General features: G+C 49.9%; 1 protein-coding gene across 4 annotated transcripts; it reads right to left on the bottom strand.

Annotated features, from left to right (window-relative positions):
• Nucleotides 1-301: 301 nt before the first annotated feature.
• Nucleotides 302-16167, bottom strand: INPP5B (inositol polyphosphate-5-phosphatase B). Of its 4 annotated transcripts, none has more exons than XM_055705418.1 (22): nt 16016-16167; nt 15785-15864; nt 15322-15419; nt 14940-14969; nt 14343-14456; nt 11755-11845; nt 10216-10386; nt 9395-9496; nt 8855-8969; nt 8077-8193; nt 7041-7228; nt 6322-6433; nt 6064-6173; nt 5042-5177; nt 4334-4444; nt 3514-3676; nt 3117-3352; nt 2409-2522; nt 1943-2027; nt 1435-1562; nt 1074-1185; nt 302-741 (listed from the first exon to the last, which is right to left on the bottom strand). In XM_055705418.1, the coding sequence occupies exons 1-22, from the start codon at nt 16070-16072 to the stop codon at nt 617-619; spliced, it is 2595 nt and encodes an 864-aa protein (XP_055561393.1). In that variant the 5' UTR covers nt 16073-16167; the 3' UTR covers nt 302-616. The 4 variants fall into 4 exon arrangements, with proteins under 4 accessions (XP_055561393.1, XP_055561394.1, XP_055561392.1 ...); XM_055705419.1 differs by having other exon boundaries at nt 3514-3646; nt 11755-11848; XM_055705417.1 differs by having other exon boundaries at nt 11755-11848.
• Nucleotides 16168-17189: the final 1022 nt, after the last annotated feature.

Genomic DNA, 17189 nt, shown 5'->3' on the forward strand with positions numbered 1-17189 from the left:
CAGCTGCACCCGTGTCTCCCCTGCACCCTGCCAGCGCCTGCGGCTCCAGCCACACCCCCCACAGGCACCAGCACCTCTTTAAAATAACCCACCTTCTTGCAGATGGGGTCCCTTAACTCCACTGGCTCATTCACATTGCTACGTGGTCTCAAAGAGTTAGGTGGAGAGTGGAAGACCAGGGAACAACTCATATCATGCTTTTTAATTGCTACATGAGGCGTGGTATTAAACTGCTCCAGGCCACCTACTGCCAACCAACCAAGACCCTCAACCAGTCACCATCAAAAAGAGGCAGACAGGCTGGAAAAACACACCGAGATCTTTTTATTTAAATAACAAGGACTTAAAAAGTCTGAGTTTTAATACAAGTTAAATAAAATACAGCGTAAGTATTGGATTTTGTATTTTTGCCTGTCTACATATAGCTTGCTTATAAATTTTATATACTTTACAGCTTAAACAGTGACAACTCATTCCAACTGCCAGATCTGTGTCTTCAAAAGCAACAGATTGTATAAAATACTGTGATATAAACAAAAAAGCCAGTATGCTGTACAAAAAAAAATATTTTTACAGTAATTTGATATCTAAAAATCAGATTAGCTGCATCTGAAATTCATGGTAAATTGTCTTCTCTCAAGAGGAACTGATAGATAAATTGCTGAGCTTTCCTCTTTTCAGTAATATCAGGTGCAGGATGTCCAGGAGGAGGTCGAAGTAATAAGCCACCAAATATACTAGCTGCATTAAAAAAAAAAAAAAAAAAGGGGGGGGGGGCACACAGACACAGGAAGAGCCTGTCAGCAGCAGCTTACCAAGGGTAATTCCACCAATCCCAACCAGTCACAGTCAGAGAGTGCCTGCCTTCAGAACAGGGTAGGAAAAAGCTGATGACCCACACATCACAACTTTTTTTCAGTCTACTGCAATGACTGGTTTTCTGTGGACTATTTGCTCGTTATTAAATGCTTCAAAACAATAGAGGCCATGACTGCACTCACTTTGGAGAAACGTGTTTTGTTACACAAACCACAAAACCCCTCCAAACAGAACAGTTATTTTGCTCGCCTTACCAAGAATATTCACATCCAAGTGGTTTTTCCCTGAATTTTTCAGTAGTTCTCGTAGAAATGCCATTAGATACTCAAATACGTTTTTATGGCACACTGGCAGGCTAGAGATAATCTGAGGAGGAAAAAAACCCAACAAAACAACAACATTCATATCAAAGACAAGGCAATGGCTTAGCAACATCACCCTGTCTAGAAATACTAACAGCTCTTAATCACCAAGGAGCACCAGTTCTAGATCCTTTCTATTATCAGATGACTTAAGTTTCTGAGAGCAAAAACCTGTTACTGGTCTGGCATAAAACAGTTTCCCTCCCCTCACTCCAGAATTACAGAAACAGCCTCCCAGCAAAGCCAGCAATACCTGACTGCTCAGCAGGTAGTTGCTGGCATTCTCCAAACAGCTGCTGTATAACCTGTAGCAGATGACAGGCTCTGGCAGGCTTTCCAGGAAGAGCAGCAGGGCTTCTGCTACCGAGTGGTTGCTGCCAACTGATCCAAAGATGGTTAAGGAAGAGGCAAGCACAGTGTGATCTATTTTGGTCATGCTTCTGATGAAACATTAATCTTTGCTTAGGTCTCCAAGATCTCTTCCTATTGTTCACAGCTTTGAGTTCAATCACTTGATGCCAAACAGCAAGCTGCTTCTGCTGGCAGTCAGACACTTACATAATTCATCAACATCACAAGGACTTAGCAGAGGCTTCTGTACTGGTTACAAGGAGTAGCAAGGAACTGCAGATCTCATTTACCCCGAGATGGGAGACAGTAATTTAAAAACCATGGTGGGGCATAGGAGATTGATAAAATCTTTTTCAGCTTTGATCACTAAGGCAGAGTGAGCCTTACCAGACATCAATCTAAAAGGATACAAAGGGTATCATGCATTCCTTTGTCCAAACAATCTCGGATTTGCTCAAATTCAGATCTGAGGCCTGGCTGCTGAAACAGGTCCTCCTGCAAAGATGACCATTAGTCAGTCTCAAAGAAAATAAAAAAGTTATTTGGGTAAACAGAGCAATGTTGTTGTAATCTGGCTGGAAAAATCTCTCCAATTTGGTTGTTATCGGCACAAGTCTCACCACGAGCAGCTCTGGGAAGGCTGCAGCACTGCAGTAGAGAGCAATGCAGAAGGACAGCTGCTGATGCATGCCACATGTAGACAAGGTCACCATCACCAAACAGCAAAACCTGGGGCACCAGGGTCGCATCACAGATGTTCTTTCTCTCTCTTTACCATCGGCCAAACATCCAAAGTTAGCTATTGCCAGCATCTCGTTCAAAACTAAACCTAACGCAAACAAATTGTTCTGTGTTTCTAGTACAAACACTGCCTACCTGCTGGGAAGCATTGCGGTACAAGTGATCCACCATCATCCACAGCTCTTTTGGAATATCCATAGGCTTTTCAGTGTGAAGAGCATCACCACTCATTTCCAGCGGCATCAGGGTCTGAAAGAGGGGAGGCGTGGGGAGGGAGAAGGAAAAAAAAAAAAAAGAAAGGAAAAGGTAGCTAGCCGAGTTCTTATTCAACTCAACAAAAATGCTTCACAAAGCTTACACCTGAGAATTAAGACTTGTCAAGAAACTGTGCAGCTTCACTCACCAGTCTTCATAAAGACTGCAACAACAGGCACATTTGTATCATAAATCCAGACAAGAAACAATCTGCTCTCACAAACATACTTCACATATGCTCAGCTCTATGGAAACGTTACGTCATGCCTCACATAAACACACACCTCTCCATTCAATATGGAGAAAGCCAAAGGCTCCCAGGTAAAGGTCTACCTTTAGAAGTCACACGCATTTTAAATGTGCAAGTGGGATCTAATTTTCAGTGCTCTCTACATGAAATGGGTTGGTTCATCCACGTGAAGAACTAATGCAGGCTGTGAAGGTGGCGCACTGGGAAGTACAAGCTGTATCAGCATTCTCAGACTATGGACCAGGGAAGTGGAAGAAGGCTCTTTAGCAACGAACAGGACTTCAATCTAGTTTTAATGGTTCTCGTTGGTTCAGAAGGGAATCTTGTCTTTAACTCACAAGTTTCCGAATGGATTCTTCTGACATGTCCTGAATCGGTTCCTTCATGTAACACAGCGTATGAATGGGAGACCCGAAGCAACTTGGCAAGTAGTTGCCTGTTACAGACAGAAAGTAATCCTTCCCCCTGTTAAGATGCAAGACCAAGATATCTTCAAGTTTTTCCTCTCCAGAGTTTAAGTGTGTAGCTGTTGATTTATTAACAAACACCTCCAACTCAATTGTGATCTCAGCATCTGCCAGAAGATGATAAAACAAAGGTGTACTCAGTTAAAAAAAAAAAAGGTATTAACCAAGAAACCTGCAAATAGGCATAGCATTCTCAAAACAGCAGAGAACTAAGCCAGAAGGTGACAATATTAGTTCATTAACATGAGATTAACAACGAGGAGCTCACCTGACAGCAGAAAGCCCTTACTGGGGTTAGCAATCAGCCACTCCTTGCAGTAGGTTTTCTCATCTGGTTTGCTGATAAACTCAAACTGGCAGGGCACTTGTCCGTTGCGGACTGTAAACTTCTCTACCTGCAGCTGCATGTATTTAACATCCACAAAATGGAACTAGAAACAAATGTCAGTCAATACCATCAGCCAGTTCCACCTTGCCAAGCACCAGCAACAATTCCTGTCCTGTGGTTTAATCATTAGACAGCAAGATACCCAGATTAACCCTCTTGCTCCTGCATCCCACCTCTTCCAGGATTGCACAGGATTACATTTGCTTACTGTTTGCTAAAGTCGTTTGCATCAGTGGGCCCTTTAAAACAAATGCTCCCCTCAAATAACCTCAATGAAACTTGAGAACAAGATAGCTGTAGCCTCAAATGTCTCATTTGCTTATCTTTTTTAGTCCCCAATACACAAAGTAAATGCCTTTGTGACCTTCTCCAAATCCTTCATATTTTGCATTTTATGTTTCAAAGAGAAAGGAGCAAGGGCCACAAACTACCCATTTACTCTCTCTCTCTCTCTCCTCCCACCTCAGGGAGTAACACACTCTACATTTCAGCCTGGTACTGTGAATGGAATTTAGCAGCATCTAAACAGCAACCAGTATTTCTAGGGCTTGTAAACAGAGAACAGTTGCAAGTCAAAATATTCTACACTTTGGAACTAGACCCCAAGGTCTAGAGTCCATCTCCTACTGCCAGCACACACTCCTGGGGTTTAGGGTTGCTCGGCTCCTCCAGTGAGTCCCAGCACATGAACACACCCTACCTCTCTCTGGGAGAGGGTCACCGAGGGAATGTTGGCATTCTCCAGCTTGTCCAGGGAGCGGACTATTTCTTCAAAGGCTTTTCGATAGAGCTCCTCATTCACAACCTTCACCTGAAAAGGACACACACTGCACCAACTGGCATTTACTGTGCCACTGCAGGAGAGCTGTAACACAGCTGGAAACACACAAAGCGATTTGATTTTAGCAGCACAGTAGCGTATACAACACATGTAATGAACAGAGCCAGGTGGAGCACGAATGCTCCAAGATCTCCTCAGGAGCCAACAGTAAAGGGCCTTGCCATAATTAGCAAGACAGTCACCCACTCAGTACTCAACCAGCTGCTTTTTTTTTTCCCACCAGAAAAAGTTTTACTAGTGTCGTCAATGATGTAGCATTGCTGCACTGCAAGTTTCTGTGAAAATTAATAGGAAAATAAGAAAAAAGGCAAAAGAACACTTCTGAAAAAAAACAGATATTCATGCATTATTCTGCTGAAGTATCACTTAACACAGCCCTAGCTTACTACGAACAACAATCCTATCTCAGTATCTTATCTACCCCACCTTTTAGCCATTGTTCTCTGTGGGTGCCTAAAAAGCAGGAGGAGAGGGAAATCAGCAGGAGAACCTCCCTCCTCCTTCCCCCTCTCCCCACGTGGAGGAGGAAGTCAGGGGAGTTATTTCCTTCAGCACTGACATACTTACCCCGATATCAAACACAGAGCTGACTGGCTTATGATCACTGATCTTCAAAGCCATGTGGCTGCGATAGCTCAGCTGAGCAATGTTCTGCCCTTTCCAGAGTATCCGATCACACCATGCTGGAATACGACACTTCTCACTGAAACAGGTAAAAATTACGGTTTCCAGGCACAATTCAGGTAGTAACAAGGCAGAATACTGCTCTCCCAGAGACTCTCCTGCCACGGCCTAGAGCTCTCTATCAAAGCTCTATTTTCCAGTTTCTTGGAGTAGTTATAAAACTTTGATTGTCTGCCATTAGGTATCTCTAGATCATGCTTTACTTTCTACTTCAAAGATGCAACTGTTTATTTTGTTCTTTTGATACAATTCACACGCAAACCAATACTCAAGAGATACTTTTGACTGGAAGAACCATGAAAAGTAAGAACTCAGGCTTCACATTTACAGTTTACAACTTAATTTTATTTTTTTTCCCCACTGACTGCTGCACAGATTTCATTCCCACACTTGAAGCCAATGTTCCCAGTTTGCCACCACCAGGTCAGCCACGCTCCATAGCACGTTACAGGAACGATGGCTCTCCCAGTCTTTTGGGGAATGCACTCAGCAACAGACAGCACACAGGCACCATTTTGAACCCCAGCCAGTCTGTCCTGAGCAGGTATCACCAAATAAAAGACCCCAAAAATTTTGCTTTGGGAAAAAGAAGCCAAACCAAACAAAAAGAATGAAACTAACTAAAATGATTCCTTAATTTTGCACACCTCTGATTAAGAAGAAACCCAATGGATTACTCCTGGGAAAAAGATAAGGAAAATCTGACAGAAAGTAGTGGAAGAAAAGCAACATAAGTAGACATAAACTGGAGATGGATTTTGGAACCAAGGGAGAGGAACAGCAATAATGTCAGAACTGTTCCTATTTATAGCCATTAGATCTACAATTCTTTTTAGCTTTGTTTTTACTTCCTTCAATGATAACATTAGCCACTGGTAGCATCACATATGAGGCAATCACCGTACCTTGTGTCCCAGTCGTCACAGCCAGCATCATATTTATATGTTGGCTGGAAAGAAATCTCTCCCTCTGTAAAGCCTTCAAAGACTGCATTTGCATTCATCTGCCTCTTTAGCTACGAAAGAAAAAGAAAAATTTGATTTTAAATAAGCTCAAGCGCAATTCCCATATGAACTGAGAGGGAGGCGTTTGGCCAAGGAGAACGTGTGCAGTTTCTAACCAGCACCCTCAGCACCACCTGCAGGCAGGCGAGGCATCAGTACCTGGTCATACTGGCAAAGCTCTAGAAATGCTTTCTCATCTACAAGCTGCTTCACTTTTGCCACATCCAGTTCTTCTAGCCGGTAGTTGAGGTCACCCAACCATAAGATCACACTGAAAGAGAACGTACACCAGACGTCTGCACAGAGGCCTGAAGATGTCCGAGACGGGGAAGCACAGCCCTGCAGCAGTGCCCACCACCACCGCAGCAGTGCCCCCCACCACCTCGTGCAAGCACAAGCTCTTCTCATCCCAACAGATCAGCTGGGCGCTGTGTCTGCTTCTCCATCAGAGACAACAAGTAAGACTGCAAACTTCAAAAAGAAGCTACATTTTCTACCTTTGCTGGTTTTAATTCCCGTTCTGCATGTTTGTTACTACCTCTTAATAACTCTACCTTTAATATTCCACACCGATTAAATCCCACAGCCCACTGGGGAAATCAATGCATATTATTGCCCCATTCCCACTTTGTGCTTGAAAATAAAACGAGACCTGGAAGAGCATAAGGCAAGTGACTTGTCAGAACTGTACAGGCAACCACTCTCCAAACCAGGGTTACGGTAAAGCACTTCTGGCCCTTCCAGGCTGACAGGTAGATCACTGGGGCACCCCCTTCTCACCGCCCTGCTGGCAGCACCTCACACCCACACCCCAAAACATTTGCAAGGCACCTCCTGGCCACACACAAGCGATTCACACAGTCAGACAAGAAGCTTACTCATGTTTGCCAATAGTGAGAGGGGGCAAATTTGGATCTGACTGGCAGAATTGCATCCGAGAGCAGATGTCTTTGAAGTCCTGGTTCCTCCGCTCATAGTCCTCCATGTGTGCAGCAAGGTGAGAATTCACAATGCACACGCTAGTATTATGGAATTTAAACCTTATGGCAACACCACCTTTGTTACCCTGAAAGATAAAGACAGACATTGGTCAGAAGCATTTACACAACAGATGAATCCACTAATGAGCTACCAGCAGTTCACTAGCCAGAAGACGTTGAGGAAAAGCATTTAATTCCAGAGGAAGGAAAAGGCTGAAAACGCCAATTAGTGATAACTACCTCATGAATTCAAGTCAGTAACTCACTGAGGGTTGCACACAGCAACAGAACATAACAAGCAAGCACACAGAACTCCAGACTGCAATTCAGGAATTTGCTAATACAAAAGGAAATTAAAATCAGAGAGGCAGCTGGTCAGTTACCTCAGCAAGTCCCAAAATCTACTTAGCAACGAATTGGATCTTCCAGTGCAAATCGTAACAAATTTGTAAATGGAGGAGGAAGCATGTGGCTTAGCTGGTCAAAGATACCTTTGATAAATTCTAGCTGCAACGCTCACAGAATCTACATTCAAAGGGCACAGACTTTCCACTTTCCAACGGTGTGGAATGGCAAAAGGCCAGGAAGTACTCAGGAAAACTAATCTGGATAGACACGTTTCTTCTACTCAAGTCCCTTTGTGTTATTTCCTTTGGGCAAAATCACATGAGAGCACGGCCCCACACAGCCCAGCACATGCAATCAGGGAAAAAAAAAAAAGTCTTCAGAGAAGATTCTCCCTTACGATCTTTGAGCCTTTGCGAGCACACGCCAATTCCTTCTAGCAACACCCTGAGCTGGCACAGGGACAGGACTATGTGCCTCTCAAGACAGCTGCACCCCTCAGCTGGGGAAATAACCACTACACCTAAGGAGAGGGGCTCTCCAGGGCTCTTCTGAATCTCACCCCTTCTCACGCAGTTGCGACTCTTACCATCCTCCCCATAATTCCAGTTCCCACAGTCTCGACTTCCACCTCGGAGATGTTCAAAGCAAGGTCTGCTTTCACATACAACAGAAGCATGATTCCCACCAGCCGCACCAGTTTCACCTGAAAAACAGATCCATTAAATACTAGAATGGGAGAGGTTTGATGAGAGAAAGCACATCACCCCCTAGTCCAGAACATGCGTCACCAAAACACAGATGAATTAGAACAGAGTTCCAAGCTCATCCAAGGGACCAGCTGAGCTCACAGCACACTGGCACTCCAGCAGCACAGCGCAGGAGGGAGCCAAGGACCAACACCCCAGTAAATGAAGTTGAAGCCCAAAGCAAAACCTACAGCACAGGCGTAGCCCATGGAAGGAGCCCCCCTTCAACAACAATGACAAGAGACAAAGCAGACCAAAGGAGCAGGAGTCAAAACATAAGCAGTATTCCTACCAAGTCTTCCTTCACACCTCATTCTACTGTGCGTCGTGGAGACAGACATGGAAGAAGCTAGGATACTTCCTATTCTCTTCCACCAAGACAGCAGGAGCTTCCTGCACGCGTGGATGCCCAGCTCTGGTCTCCTGTCCTGCCCGCTGCCTTGGTACCCTGCACAGCCACACTACCTACATCCCCTTCACAGTGCTCCTGACCGAGCAGAGCCTGCAGACAGCGTGCCTCTGGCAGACACAGCACGTGAGAACAAGAAAAAGCCAAGGGAAAAGAGGCCCAAGTGGAAAATTATTCCACACACAAAGCTCCCCAAAAGCCACATTTACCTTTGCGTATTTGGCATCTGGGTGAAGACTATCAGTTACAGCTTTAAACCATTCTTCTTCCTTCGGAGTGTCATTGAAAAAGAAGGCTTCTTTACTCAGATCAAGCTCCTGGAAACTGCGTTAGAGGAAGGAACCCATGGATGCATGCACTTGTTTGTAACCCTCGAGCCCTTTCCTCTGGGAAAGAACTAAATCAATTTATACTCACTAAATTGATAACTGAAAACCCACATTCAGTTATGCTGATTTTAGAGGTATGTTAAATGTATAAGCTATGTGACCATTAATATGAAATTGAATGGCATTAAAGACTTTGTAACATTGCAGAGTGTCCAACAGTAACTTGCCAGAGAGTCCAAACCCCACCAGAACAGCAGCCCCGTCAGGCCACGCAAACACACATGTGAAAGCTCTGCAATGCAGTCAGGCAGTGCAAACATTCCTGAGCTGCGGTGTCTTGGCTGGACACCAAGCCACAGATTCACAAGCAAGCAACCCACAGTCACGGTTTGGGAGGATGGGCCAGAAAGAGACACTCACCCCACGCAGTAGATGTCTGGAGGCTCAGCATCACACCTCAGCCAAGGCTGGAGGCTTTCTCTGGGTGACTGACCATTCACATTGTATGTCCCAACAAAAAATCTGCAAAGAAATTAACTAAATCCCAGAACTGCAAATTGTACAGCTGATGGAAGTAACACTATTATTAACCCATGCACTTATTACTACACATAACTATTTAGAAGTAACATATTTCCAGGGGGGCATTAGGAAAATGTGACAAACTTTAAATCCCTAAAATGATTCAATTACAGTAGTATCTTTACAGACATGTTTTACATAAGGATACACATTTTTACAAATACTATTAAAAAAAAGATGACTAGAGCTGTGCAGTAGCAATTTGAAATTATAAATTCACAGAATGACACACATAAAAGGATTTCAAGCACGGTAAAGTTTTCATCCTAATTATATATTTCACCCAAGCTCTTATGATCTTATTGGAACGACTATGTGGGTAAGTAATGAACAGGAGCAGTGAGGGAAAAGGCCAGAGGTGCACAGGATTGATGTATTTCCAGAGACTGTCTGAAATAAGCACAGGGAAAAGTCATTTCAAAAAGGCCATTTTCACAACAAGAACCATGAGGCAAGCCATAGCAGAGACACAAATTAAATTCCACCCTGCTAATGCCTAAACGAGGAAAGAAAGCTGTTCTGGAAAGCACGGATCATACTTTTCTACAAAATTTCCTATTTGTAGGGATACTAGATGAAATAATGAACATGAGTTATCTCGACAGCTTATACTAACTCACTCCCCACAAAAATAAGTTCCTCTCAGGAATGATCATTACCTGAAGCTCTGGACATACGTGTAGGAATCCTCCATTTGTACAAGCTGAGATTTAACAATAGTATCTCTTAGTCCAAACTTTGGTTCTGATAATATCGAAGCCTTGTTTGAAGCCATTACACTGGAGGACCGTACCATCTCAGTTGTCACTTCAGGTTTCAGTTTGTTTTGCCTGCAAATGAAAGCAAAACTGCATGCTGAAACCCATGATATACACACACACTCAACAGCTTATTTCTGCTGCTGAGGACTTGATTTGCATTTATCTGTCTTTTTCACTAAAGATAGACAGTCATGTTTAGGGTAAGCTAAGACTAAAGAGGAGCATTTCTTAAAATGGCTCAGTTCTCTAGATAAAACCAGTTTAATTAACTCACTAACCTAGTGCAGCCTGTTGATTCAGAGCAGGCATTACTCACACCTGGATGTTAATAAAAAAACTGTACTCCTTTCCTGCTTACTGGAGCAAGGAGATGCAAATCTCCTCTCCCGCTGCCTCTGCTGAGGTCAGAAGGGCTGAGCAGAAGAATGAAAAACCGCATTTGTTCTAAAAGCCTTCTGGTGAAAAACTCCCAACTCTGCCTAGAAAGGAAGCAGCACAGAGCAGATGGAGGTAGAGGTGGTTTTATTTAGTATCTCGTGGCTTTGCATACTCCTTTTGCAACAGTAATAATGCCACAGCTTGGGAGCTCCCACAAGCAAGCGGATGGTATGAATTTAGGGTCAACAACCTGCACATCAGTGCCAAGGACAGCGCACAGACAGACTTTGAAGGATATGCAGCAGGGTCCACAAAGTCCTGGGAACTGGAAAATGAAACTGTAGCGTTTTCAGAGCGTATCTATGAGGCACAGTGGCCCTCAGCCAAAGCTCTCTCAACTCAAAATAAACAACGCTCACGGGTCCCGTCCCACTGAACGGCAAAAATATGCCCAAATAGGGGACTAGCAGGACTGTTACTGAGAGACTGCGCTGAAATTCCCACTAAAATTTTGACAGCGTGCTGATGCTGAATTTTTTCTCTCCTGACTAGAATCTGCAGATCCTCTTCTCAAAAATTTGCCAGCTTCTGATCTAGACCCCAGCACCTCTGGGGACTGTAACCGACACGGTCGCCGGCAGATGGAACCAGATAATGCTGCCGCAAGACTGCTCGAGCACTGGTGTGTGCACAGACCTCACACACCAGCATCAGATGCCAACTTCCCCATGCGGTTTCCAGTTGAAAACCAGGAAGCCCAGACAAGAAAGCTCCCTGCACTTTCTTTTTCTTCCTCTAGACATCAAAGCATCAACAATTTGCCCACCGCAGTTCATTCCATCCATACACAATCCCCAGAAGTACCCAGAACTTTGGTGCTACATGTATTTACTGTCACTATACAGAGATCCTCTGCAGAGGGGAGGCATAGCTAAACCGGCAAAGAAACATTGCCACCACTTTTACTCCTCACTAGACCTTCCACAAAGAGATGACGTGTGCAACTCTGCCTTCAACTGCTTCACTAAACCTACACAAAAAGCAAGAGAGATACCATACCTGGGAGCACTTTTATCAGTGCTGTCATGGCTCCGGTTCTGACTAACTGCAACCTTTTTTCCATTCTGTTTGACACCTTCAGAGCCAAGCACTTCTGGAAAAAAACCAGTAAGTTTTACATTAAACACAAAGCGTTCTTTAATTTACCAATAGATGCAAACACTGGCAAAAATCTGCAAGCAGAATATAATTTAGGTTTGTGTGGAGTAACAAAGCGCCCCGCAGTTTCTCTTTCAGTTATCTGATATATTAAATTTGTTTTGACAGAACTGTTCTGTGGTGGCGCAGCTTCCCCTCCGGAGGAAGAATTGACACTGGCATGCCATGCGGCTGTGGAGAGCCACAGAACCGCTGCACGCTGCCTGCCTGCTGCTGGAGCAGGTTGCTGTTGGCTTTCCTTTACAGCTAAGCTGTAAAGGACTTAGCAGCACAAAATCCAGGGCTTTATCCTGGGAATCAAAAAAATGTATGTTAATAACAGATTTTTCCTTTCTGAAGCAAGACAGGAAGTACAAAGAAAGGAAGAAAAAGGGAAAAACAAACTCATAAAAAAAAACCCACTACCCTTTAAAGGGTTTCTACTTATCTGCAAATACACAACAATGCACAAGCGTCCCCCGTCCCATCCCCCCCGCTGCCTCAAGCCGGTGCAGTACAGAGTCACCACATGGCTCCACTGTACCTCAGCAGAAACAAGTGCCTCGATGCACACTGCACATTCCTAAAAAAGTAACAGGGCTGCTACCATGCAAATATAACCAAACAGGGGGGTGACACTAAACGCATCCCACTACGTTTTTTGCAAAAAGTGACCAGTCTTTCAGCATTTGCTTTCAGCTGCAACATCCTGCTCCAACAAGCAGCCAAGTAACAGCTGAAGAAGAGGATTCTGCCTGGGGCTCTCCACTTTTAAGACCTGCAAACAGCAATCTCAGATTATGCTACTTAGCACACAAATCTAATGATGATACAGAAATTGTTCTTAAGATTGTAAGGTTCTAATCATCCGGCTGAGCTCCTCCTTCAGCGAGCACAACTTGCAAAAATTAAAATGTTATCTCCCAGGACAAGAGGGCAAACCAGAAGCAGAACTTGAAGTACTTTACCAAAGCACTCAGAATGTAAACGAGCTAACAAGTGGCCATACTCCCAGCTTGGAAAACCTCTCCTGCCCAAGAGCCCTCTAAGGATAAAGACTGTGTAAGAGGATTTGCAGAGGGTGGTTGCAGAGCAGGTGACTCAGACCTCGCACAGCCGAAGTCACGCAGCATCCAAGGGGGATGGCCACGGTTCAGAGGTGCTGCACGCGTTGCCAAGCACCGTCCCAGCGGCTGGGACAGACCCGCAGGCGTTCAGTGCTGAACCAGAACCGCCAGGGCCTCTGCCAGCTCTCCCGATAAACACCCCATAACTGCCTCCACTGCCAGGAACAGACCTGGACTTTCACTTTACGGGACAACTGCTACCCTTGGAACAGGAAGGCCACTCAGCCAAAGTTCATCTCTTTTTTTCTTTTTGAATACCCTACTGATAAAGAGGCGGCATGGAGCGCTGCCCTGCCGCGCCCCCGTGCCTTGCGAGGCGCCCAGCCGGGTGGGCGCTGCGGGGCTGTTCGGGCTCCGCACCCCACACCGACGGCCGGGAACTGCTCCGGCTCCCGGGGCGCTGCCGCCGGCGGCCCGGCCGCGGGGAGCGCAGCGGGACCGCGGGACACCCGTGGGTACACCCCGCAGGCCGGCCCGCAGCGGCGGGAGCCGGCGGGCAGAGCCCCGGGGCAGCGGCACCGGCCCCGCCGACCCCCGGGAGGCGGCCGGGGCGATGCCGGCGGCCGGGACCCGGGACCGCGCCGGCCACGGGGCGCTCTGCCCGCCGCCGCCGCAAGGCGCCGGGAGCCCCGGCCGGGCCGCCTCGCCCCCCCGACCCGCGGGAGCGGCCGGGCCTCGGCCGAGCCGGGCAGCGGCCCGCAACCAGCCGCGCAGCGCGGACTCCCGCCCGCCTCGTCCCACCCCGTCCCGCAGCGGGTCCCCGCGCTCACCTCGGCAGGGCCGCCCGCCCGCGGACATCGCCGCGCTCCGCACCACCGCCCCGCCCCCAGCCCCTAGCCCCGCCCCCCGGCCCGCCCCGGCCCGCCCCCCGCCGTACGCGCGCCCCCGCCAGCCGCCGCGGCGGCTCCGAGCGCGTCCCCGCGGGGCCGGTCTGTGCGCACGCGGCTCCGCCCGGCGGGGAGGGCCGGGCCGGGCGGCGGGGCCGCAGCGGGGCCCGGAGCGGTGCGGGCACGGGGAGCGGAGCCGAGGCGCGGGGCCGCCGGGGGGGGGCTGCCTGGGCCCCCACCGCCCCCCCAAGCCCCGTCAGGCTGCCCCTCGCTCGCCGCAGCGCCTGATCTGCCCACCCAAAGCACTGACCGCCCGCGGCGGGTGCACAGCCACCGCGCTGGCAAACCGGCACGGATCGGTGCGAGCTCCAGCAGCGGAGGCCCACGCTGCGTATCCTCACCGAGAAGAAACATGCGAAGGCGACGCCAGCCGGGCCTGCCAGCCCCTCCGCCACCAAAGCCACGGGTCACAGCCAGCGCCCCACCGAGCTCGTACCTGGGCGGCTGCACCTGCTGACCTCCTGAAGAAACGTGCGTGTGTGCGAGCCAAAAGGCAAGCGCACCGTGAGCTGCTCATCTTCTGAACTTATCTGGATGGTCACATCCGAGCCTAAAGACGTTGGGAGAAAAAAGAGCTCATGCTTAGTGCTGACAAGCCTCCAGAAACCAAACATCTCTGCTCTACAGCGGCTAGCATGTGCACACATGCAGACTTCAGCAACAAGTCTCCCCGTGCTTTCTTGTCATGTTTCCTTCCCATATTTTACATGAGAATGCTGTTTAAAAATATAAAAATCAACATTTATAATAATTTGTATTCGGCTTATTCAGTGACATTAATTAATATTCCAGCATGAATTCAAAAGATTTTTGGAAAAAAAAGATCGCTTTGGCTGAACTGGGCTAACAATACTTGTTAGCATGAACAAAACTGCGGCAAAGAGCACGGCGAGCCCCCCAGCAGCAGCAGGACAACATCCCCCCCATCACCAGCCTGGCCCACACGAGCCCCCGCGCCTGCTTCACTGCACACAGCTGGTGCAGGGCCCAGGAACGCTTGTAACGCAGGCACCGAAGCAACAACAGAACTCACCGATGACGGGAAGCTCATCATCAAGTACAACTGTAAAAGCAATACAGAGTTCAGTTACAACATGCTAGGCAATAGGTTTGCAGAACACGCCGGTACTTTGGAGTTAGCGAGCTCTGCAAGTTCCTCCCAGCCCGAATAGTCTTTGGACAAACAGCGGCAGGCGGGACAGGGTGCTCTGGATTGCGGAGCAATTAACCTAGCAATTAATCTAGGCCCTTCCAGCTATGACACAGGAGCATCACCACAGCTTACAAACTGAAGAAAAAATGGGAAGGCTGAACAGATCCTAGATTTCAGCATGTAGAACAACAAAATATGGACTCCAGGCCCCTTCGTCCCCTTCTCTGGAGGTGCCCGAAGTGTCACCGAAGTGTGTTAGTACCTTCTTCCACTGCAAACCCTTCTCTGATGGGGATAACCTTCTCCAGCCAGACGTCCTCGGCTGCGATGGCCATCCGCCGGTGAGTGTACACGTGGATGCTGCAGGCAGGGAGCACACACAGAGGCAGCGACTTGACTCCGGCACCGCCGCCGCTGCAGGCAGCCGGACCCCGGCCCACCCAGCAGCACCCGCCAGCACAGCGGCCTCCCACCACCACCCAAGAAACTTCTTGACCGTGTGCCCACCCACTCACTTGCCCCACTGTGGGTACCGCACCGGCAAAAGGCACCGGGTGGATACCCCCAGTGCCCGGGCACCCCCTGCCAGCCCACTCTGGGCTCCCCCAGGCCATGCAAGGGTCGGGGTGCCCAGGGTCCCCCGCCCCCCTCCCGCCGCTCTGCCCCCCCAGGCCGTGCGGGGGTCAGGGGTGCCCAGGGCCCGCCGCCCCCCGGCCCCCACGTACGCGTGCTGCCCGCGGCGCTCCACCAGGCCCAGCAGGCGGCTGCCCGCGCCGCCCCCGGCCGCCAGCACGGCCTGCACCGCCTGCGGCTCAGCGTCAAGGAAGCGCAGACACGGCGGGACCGGGACGGGGACGGGGACGGGGACAGGGACAGGGACGGGGACGGGGACAGGGACGGGGACAGGGACGGGGGGCCCGCCCCCCCCGCGCGGCCCAAGGCCGCGGCAAGGATACGATCCGGCAGGTCGCCCCCTCCGCCAGGCCTTCCTGGATGGCGACCGACTGGTCCATCCCCCGCACCGGCTCCGCTACGGCTGTCGCGACGTGTCGTGCCCGGCCCCGCCGCCCCCCCGGCCCCCCCCCACCCCGCCGCGCTCCCCGGGCGGGGCCGCTCCCGCCGCCGGCACCGCCCCGCTCCCGGCCGGGCCCCCCCCGCGGCGGCGGCTCCCGGACCCCCGCAGCCCCCCCGGCCGCTCCGCCAGCCCCTCGCTGCGGAACCGCCCGCGGGCACCGGGGCCCCCGCAAACAATGGCCCCGGGCAGCGGGTCCGCAATCGGCCGCCTCCCGCCGGGGCGAGGCCCGGAGCATCCCGGCCGCGCTCCGCCTCGCCGAGGCGGGGGCGGGGGGGTGTTTGCAAGGCCGCTCTCCCGGTCCCCCCCGCGGCCGCTCTTTTCTTTGCAGCGCCGGGAATTACTTTGTTGTTGCATTTCCAGACGAGCCAGCTGGCACAAGCCACCTTCCGAGCTGCCAGGCTATTATGCAAATTAATTAACGCAAAGTGCCTAAGCAGGTGCTGGAAAACTTCACCAGAGCCTGTTGCACTGCAGAGAGCCCGGCCCAGGTCAGCGCTTCCCGCCGAGCAGCAGCAACAGCCAAGAGCTGGAGATCACGACAAACGCCCTGTGCCTCTGCCCTGCCACCCCCCCGGCACCCACGGGTGGCTGGGGGCTGCGGGGGGGAGCACGAGGAGAAGGGGCTGAAAGAGCTGCTGTAAATGCTAAACCTCTACTCTTGCAAGAAACATGGCACTATCGGGTATTTTTGAGACAGAAAACCCCCGGGTTTCATCCTGTTTTCACTTGCTGCAGATATGCTGACACTGTGGCCTGGAAGGAATTACAAACGCGGCCCAAGGCCTGTCCTGCGGCTCCAGCGGGCTGGCTGCGGCCGCGCTGCAGCGGGGAAGGGGCTGGCTAGTGTTTGTGGGGTCCAGCTCACCCAGCCCCACAGCTTCCCCACCGGGGCACCCCCAAGGGCTGGCGGGCAAAGCCTTTCTGCAGGGGACAGCACGAGGCTCCCCCGGGACCCCCACGGCCCTCCTGGGCCTCCCTCCCTCCCCACCAGTCACACCATGCCCAGCCACGCTCCGAACACCCCAAGGGACCGACACATGGGGTTTTATACTTTT

The sequence above is a fragment of the Falco cherrug genome, chromosome 3 (genome assembly GCF_023634085.1).
Source record: "Falco cherrug isolate bFalChe1 chromosome 3, bFalChe1.pri, whole genome shotgun sequence".
NCBI lineage: Eukaryota > Metazoa > Chordata > Aves > Falconiformes > Falconidae > Falco > Falco cherrug.

Excerpts from the sequence above, each read along its gene's own strand:
- INPP5B (XM_055705417.1), bottom strand. The coding sequence starts at position 16,072 with ATGGACCAGTCGGTCGCCATCCAGGAAGGCCTGGCGGAGGGGGCGACC. Across the intron at positions 14,970-15,321 it reads AGGGTTTGCAGTGGAAGAAG|TTGTACTTGATGATGAGCTT; the intron begins GTACTAACACAC and ends TTGCTTTTACAG. Across the intron at positions 5,178-6,063 it reads TGTGACGACTGGGACACAAG|TGAGAAGTGTCGTATTCCAG; the intron begins GTACGGTGATTG and ends TACCTGTTTCAG.